At 35.5% G+C, this 7,308-nt stretch overlaps 1 protein-coding gene across 4 annotated transcripts in view; it reads right to left on the bottom strand.

Moving 5' to 3' along the window:
• The window catches only part of NEK1 (NIMA related kinase 1), a 44,094-nt gene continuing 36,786 nt past the window's right edge, over positions 1-7,308 (bottom strand). For all 4 annotated transcript variants that reach the window (XM_026846849.1, XM_026846850.1, XM_026846851.1 and 1 more), the window contains 5 exons: positions 5,019-5,173; positions 3,939-4,150; positions 1,682-1,815; positions 1,258-1,390; positions 1-254 (listed from right to left, as the gene is read on the bottom strand). In XM_026846849.1, coding sequence (XP_026702650.1) covers positions 241-254; positions 1,258-1,390; positions 1,682-1,815; positions 3,939-4,150; positions 5,019-5,173 — 648 coding nt within the window. In that variant the 3' untranslated portion in view covers positions 1-240. The remainder of the gene's footprint in view (positions 255-1,257; positions 1,391-1,681; positions 1,816-3,938; positions 4,151-5,018; positions 5,174-7,308) is intronic.

Raw genomic sequence — 7,308 nt, 5'->3', positions numbered from 1 at the left:
TTTTTTTATTTTGGGCATCTAATATTTGATGAACACATATGCAAGTACACACAGGAGAACTGTATAGGTCTCTCAATTTTAAATGGCATGTTTGTCCTCTTCTTCATACAATCAACATTCTTTTTTGAAGTCTTGCTTCTCCCATCCCACGTTATGTTCTCCACTAAAATTTGTTATTCAGCTGTGCAGACTTCAAACACCAATATGTAGTACGGTATTAAGGCATTTCCTGAGTCAAGTTTATTCATCATTATCTGTAAAAAGCATGAGAGGGGGAGAGACAGAGTGAAAAGGAGACCCAAACACACAAAAGCAAGCTGGGGTAACAAAACAAACTAGAAACCACAATTTAGTAAGCAATAATATAGGAATTCACTAAGTGAGTCACCAATGAGGTGACTGTTACCAAAACTGCCTTGAAAGCACTATGTGTACAAATACTGAACAACATGTCTTCTTTCCTGGATTAGCAAATTTAAGATAGTTTCACCTCAAGTGGCTTGCTTCAGTTAGAAAAATTCTCTTGGAAGACAGCAATATAGATTTTTTTCCCCTAACTTTTCTTATTTGAAGAGTATAAAACTTTTGAGACAGAAGCTCATGAATATGCCTCTGTCATTTGTCCTCTTATAAACCTTTATTAGCAAGGGATGTTTTCTTTACAAGTCTGAAATTTAAAGAATTAGGGCAGGGCTAGGCAGGGCTCCAAATCAGAATGAATTCTCCTCATGTATTACTGAGCCACCTGAAACCTAAGATGGATGGTACCTCCACATCAAGTTGTTCCGAAAAATGACAATTACAGGACAAAGAGCCACATGAAATTTTCTTTTTAGAAAAGCAGTGATACTGCAACCCATTAAAAGTAGAGTTTTGGAAAAAAGAGTATTATTTTAGCTAAAAATTAATTATTTCTTAAGATAAAATTGTTTTTAGTTCTGAAAGTCTTATTTTAGACTTCCATCTTCCCAATCCGCATAACTGTTTTACAAAAATTAAATAATTATACTGCACCTTTCACGAGACAACTATTGTTACACTTGATAGTATATGTACATACTGTTAAATCAGAACGGTCAGCATGTTTAATCAAAGGTTGACACATTTTGTTGCAGGACTAAAAATACCCTTCGTGGGAAAAAAAAAAAATCAATGTAACAAAGCACAGGTATGTTTTAAAAGTATATTTGAACCTATTGTATATGACCAAGAAATAACATAAGACAAGCCATGATTGCCAGGATGTATTGAGATTACCTTCTTGGTAGGCTCCGTCTGCCATTACTAGGTGAAGTATTTTGGCATACAGGTGTTTGTGTTCATTTCCAAGAATAGTCTGAACTATGGTTGAACAAATATCAATATTTTCGTCTTCATCTTCATGTATAGCCTAGAAGAAAGGACAAAAATTAATATGGCCAAAATATGGATATAGAATTAAATAGTTCAAATTTATTAAATACAATTCATGCTTAAACCCAAAGTTTTCCTCTTTAATCTACTGCCATGGCATTTTCTCTGTTTATATTTTAGTGTGTAGAAACAGAATAAAAGACTAAAGAAATAAGCACTGATTCTAGTCACACAGCGCAATTAGTTATCAGCACAGTCAACAGCCCTCGGTACTTGTTTCTCAGAGTATTGTGGACAGAGTATTGTAACATGAGGTTATTCCACAAACCTTTATTTTCTCATAAACTTCAATGAATTTATCAAAGCCTATTTCCTGCTCCAGGTTATATCTCAACTCTTCCAAATGGCTGAAGATACTATCACATTCTTCACATTCACTGGCAATCTCTCCATCACTATTATCTATAAAAAAAACAAAACAACAGTAAAACCCCGTCAGTTCTCTTATATTCTTGATGTTGTTTCTATGCCCATAAACTTGATATCCACACAGATCTCTAAATGTAATGAAAGCAGGTAGGCTCAGGACCACTGTATGTTGACAGATGTTCTCAACAACCTGCAAGAAAATGGGAACAGTGCCTTTCTTGACAAGAAAGAAATTCTGAATCCCAAATGGGAAGCATCTAGCTACCTCCTCGAAAACCCCATTCAGAGTTAGCCATAAGGCTATCCATACTGAAGGAAAACAAGGTATGGTATTAAAGCAGACTTTTATTTAGCAAAGCAACGTTAGTAAGTCAACTAACCACTCCAAATATTTCTAAGGTGGAACTGATGCAGGGGTTCAGTGGCTGTCCCACACTAGGGAAAAAAGCTGCTTAATGAAGCAGCTGTCTTCTAGCATAATAAGAACATGTATATTAAGAATCAGTTATTTAATTTCTGCGCTGAGATGCATCTTGTTCCATGGAGCAAGTCTAAAAAAACCCAGCACTAATTTAGCTACTAAGTTACTCATTCTTTTATGAGTGCATCTCCTTTGTGCAGCACATTCAGTATGCCAATTGGTGTGATAAGCTACGTGAGAGAAGTCAAGATGATTTTGCTTATAGGCTACAGAAACCTTACAAATACATTTATAACAGTCAAATATTAGGTAAGCTTAACAAAAAAGGTTGTATTTAAAAATAGAAGATAGAGTCCCTATGTAAATCCTATTATAAAATGCAAGCTGCTTTTGCCCAAGAAAATGACGTCTTTTCATAATTCAAATACTTATCTACCAAGGGAAAAATATACAACTTTCTAGATTTCAGAGCTTATATTATCAGATCTTTAAAAACAACATAGTATTGCTTGGTAGGTCACAGACTTTGTGAGTTAGTATTAAAACTCTGCTACTTTCAGTTCCTATATATGACTAGTGTAAGGTATAATGCTGAACCAATCTTAGCCCTGATTCAAGTATCAACAGTCACTATCAATAAGAAATTATCATTGAAATAAAAAGGAAAGTTGTATATGGGTTAAAAACCATTAGATGACTTCTAATCCTCTATGTACCTTCTGGATCTTGAACAGATTTGGTTTCAAGTTCTGTCTGTTCCTCTGAGTTTTGAATGCCCTCCTCCTGCCCCCAACAATAAAACTGCAATTCTTACAAAGTATCATGAATCTAGAAGGCGTGACACTGACACCAAATACCGCTTGCAACAACAGCAGAATCACAAAACCAGATAATATTGTATGTTATCAGTGTATAACATCAGCACTGTCAAAAATGAAAGAAGATGGTACTACCCAAGTTTATTTTACCTTAAAATACTTATTGGAATGTATTATATAGATAATATCTTACAGGTATATTCACAGATGTTCAGTTTGTTAAAACTGTCTTCAATAAACCAAAACTACACAAAAGCTATGTTTTACATTATAGATTTTTCTACATCTTTTTATAACTATATTTCTAAATGCACTTGATTTTACAGCAGTAGTTAAATACTTAATATTTCAACCAGAATTAAAAAACCCTGAAATTTCAGGACATCATTGTGTATAGCTAATGCAAAATGCTAAGAGCAGTAATAAATTTGTGTCTCATTTTTAGTCTGACTACGTTGAAAGCTATTTTGGGCTAAGGACAAGGTTAATAATTTCATGTTCCTTTTGACTGCCTGTTAAAATTACTTAATTGTAGTGTAAGCTGGATCCCAGATACTCTAGTCATGTCAAATTGCTATTTCTTTTTCACTCTTACACTGCAGTCATGAATTATTCAAAACATATGTTGTGCACAGAGTCTTTGATCTTCTTTGAAGACAAGTTTAAGACAACTAGAGGAAACAATGACTTAAAATCACTGCCTAACAAACAGCCAACATTTAATTTGCAACACTGAATGTTGCTTAGATGTTGACCTTAACTTTCAGAAGTCTAAATATTATGTGCTTTTTAAAAACTTCTGTATAAAAGCTATTAGAGCTTTATTTAATTGTAAGTATACAACGCAAAAACATTATTCTGTGTTTGAATTGTTAACATTGATAACTAACATAAAACAGGTATAAGAGAGATTATACCTGACTGCCATTCTTCATTAAGTGCACTTTCACTGCTGGGGTTATTCTCATCACCTTCATCCAGCTCTGTACCATTTGTTATGCATTCGATGACATTAGCCTTTAAAGTAGACTCCTCCTCTTCACTGAATTCCTCACTAGGCTGCTCCCTAAGCAACTGTTCCATTGAGGCCCGGAGTTCCTGCAAATCTGTGTCTGCTTCTTCAAACGTACTAAAAGAAAGTGATAGAAAGTTTACATAATTAATACTTTACAAGGCAAACCTTGTAGGAAGAGCTCATCTCATTTGTTCAGCCAATGTAGCTGGGGGGGCAGGGGGCAGGGAAGAGACAAGTATTTGTGTCCTCAGTCCAACATGATCACAGCACTGATAACCACTGTATCATGCAAGACACATGGAACAGATTAACTAAACAGATACCAGACCATTTTGTAAAAAGATGATGATAGATTCTCAATTCAACTTTATTAGTAAGATAATTTAAAAATCTTTGTATTTGTGCACTATTATAGAACCCTGCCAAGTATAACATTCCCAATCGAGATAAAAATGTATCTGGAGCAAAAAGAAATCTAGATATTTCATCAGAATAGATACACCAGATCATTTTATCCCTGCAGACTACCCAAGCTGCAGGGAATAGTCAAGAGCCAGGGTCAGATTTTGAAGTCCCTGAAAGAATTATGGGGACATGAAGGACATCCCAATGCAACAGTAAAGAAGATAGGTGATCGAAATTCCCACAATGTATGAAAAAATATTCAAGAAATCTTTATTTCTAGAAGAACAGTAGCCAACAACTTTGATCTGCTTCAGCAGAATGCAAGGTGCAGAAGTCGGACAGAATAGCATCTTGGATGGAATTTGGAAAGGAAATTCAGACAGCTGTTGTAAGCAGTACATCAGCTTCACAATTCTCTGGAACAAGACTCAAAGTAAATAATGATACAGGTTTTTTAAAATTTGAATAAAACCCCCATGCTGGTATACTGTGTATATTTGTTGGTGCCTAACCAAAAATATTCTTGATCTAAGATGCCTGTTGAAATACTTGATAAACTTGATACATGTGCACTCACATGTCCTCAGAATCAGAGTGTCCTTCTTTGGCTTGTTCATCTTCCGTATCATCTGTTTCAAGATTATGTTGATGCTGCACATCTGCTACACTGGGAACATCAACTAAAGTTCTGTACAGTTTGCAAAGATCTGGGAGTGAACACGTTCTCAGCATCTGCAAAAGTAAGAGAAAGCCTGTTTGGTAACAACACTAAAACTAGTCTGGGATTACAAAATACTTTAGATTTTTTTTGTCCTTTTTCATTTGAAGGTCAGTTTCAAAACACCATGTCAAGCACAGATACTCTAATTGTTGAAAATCTGACATCTTGAATTTTGCCTCTCAGCTTAAAGGAAAGTTTCTGACTTTACAAGTTACAGTGATTGAAAACCTTTAAGAACATCAACTGACACAAAGATACTGGTTTTGTGCAGATTTGTTTCTTTGATGCCTCTCTAAAGAAAAGGAACATTGCAGTAGATAAATAATATATATGCAATTGTTTACAATGTATGTATGTCAGTCACAGCTTAGAACAATTTAAGTAGCTGACTAAAGAATATTTTTTAAAATGTTGTTTTATTATTTCTCTAGGTTGGTCACTGAAAATAGTGAAAATAGTTTATGGTATATTCCAAGGCAGTTCCATAGTATTAGAAAGAAGATCAAATTACAACAGTAATTTGTTGCAATGGAAATAAAGCAACATGGAAACAAAGTGTTTGCTCAGTTATCTACCAGATCTCTCTTTTAAGAAGAATCCCCCAGAATTACTAAATATTCACCACAGTGTTAATAAAACAAGAGACGAGACCTAATCTGCACTAAAGTTTTACCAATAAGCCTCACCTTCCTTCAGCATAGCTCTGAATACATGCATGTTCACTGTTTGCTCCTAATTAAAGATTCCTAATGACAAAAAAATTTACTCAGCTTCAATTTATACCAGGAGAGTGTATTCACATATACGCTCAAGTATCAAATCTGTCAGTACAGGGCCAGAATATTATTGCAATCAAAGCGGTGACCAACCCTTTTTGAACACCACTACCAAAGTGAAGGGACAGTGAGAAGACTGACTATCCCATCATTTCAAAGCTTGCAGGTATTTTGAAAAATGTTTTTTTCCCCCATTAGCCTACTTCTGTTAGCATACAGACCTGCCTACAGACAGGACACTAACTCTTCCTCAGTTTCTGGGTAAGAGCTGCAGCAGAGGCATATTTGAGAAATTCCAGAAAGTTACATTTGCAGATGTACTGAATGTCCTCTTGTTGCAACCAAATGAGAAAAGGAAATTTTGCTCTTTCATTAAGTCTACTGCTGCAGTAACAACACCACATCTGTTGCTTTTCTCCAAGCTCTCTGCTGTTATGTAGAGCTCATCTGGTACTGCATTAACAACTCTGTGACAAACACTTATGGCTGAAACATGTACCAAATACACAGTAACAAGAAACATACTGAAGCAGTTCATACTGAACTTCATTATGAAGCATATCTATTACTTTATAAATCTGGTAAGGGTACAAAGAATGTTCATCTTCCCCCTATCCATAAGTTAGCTTTTCTGTAATCATTGTCTAACTGCCAAACAGCTTCATAAACTAGGAGAGTTAATGATAGCCTAACTCTTGGGAAATCAAAAGTCATAAATCCACTGATGTGAATATACAGATTGTGAAAACAGATGCAAGATTTTCAAGAAGCCTTATCTTCCCAAATGCAAACAGCACTATCCCTGATATTATGTTTCCTAGCAATGCATCAACAAATAGATATTATTCAATATTCAATTTATCATCAATAATGCAACTTCTGTCATGCACTCAAAAAAAAAAGGCTGGGAGACAAAAAACATTCTTCCTTACCTGGCATTTCACCACCTAGAAAATCCTTTACTACATACTGACTGCATGCAACACAGGTGTGCAGGTTTCCTGAGAACCCTTTCTCAAAAAAGCAGCTGCCCTTTTGCTCACTTTCCACTTTAGAACCCAGGCAAGTACTGCACGTGATTTAAGAAGTCTGTTTCATCTACTAGTTCCATAACTATTCTTAAAATATTTTAAATCCATATCAAAACCAGGTTCCATCACCCTATTCGCATTTCACAGACTATGAGCTGCCACTCAACCCTATGTAGCTACACAGGAAATGCCCTCAAGAAAGCAGTTGGTTCCATTTGCTCTCCAGTCTTCTGGCTTCACAGCCAGAACCTGTGCTAGGTGGCTAAATCCTACAGGAAAACACGCAATCACTTGGCTGCCAGAAATGACAAGATACCTTTGCTGATCTGTTCAGTGCTT

This window comes from Athene cunicularia (genome assembly GCF_003259725.1).
Source record: "Athene cunicularia isolate RWA chromosome 4 unlocalized genomic scaffold, athCun1 chr4_part1, whole genome shotgun sequence".
Classification (NCBI taxonomy): Eukaryota; Metazoa; Chordata; class Aves; order Strigiformes; family Strigidae; genus Athene; species Athene cunicularia.
Note: the sequence above shows the minus strand (reverse complement) of the source record. Positions and strands in the feature narration are given on the sequence as shown.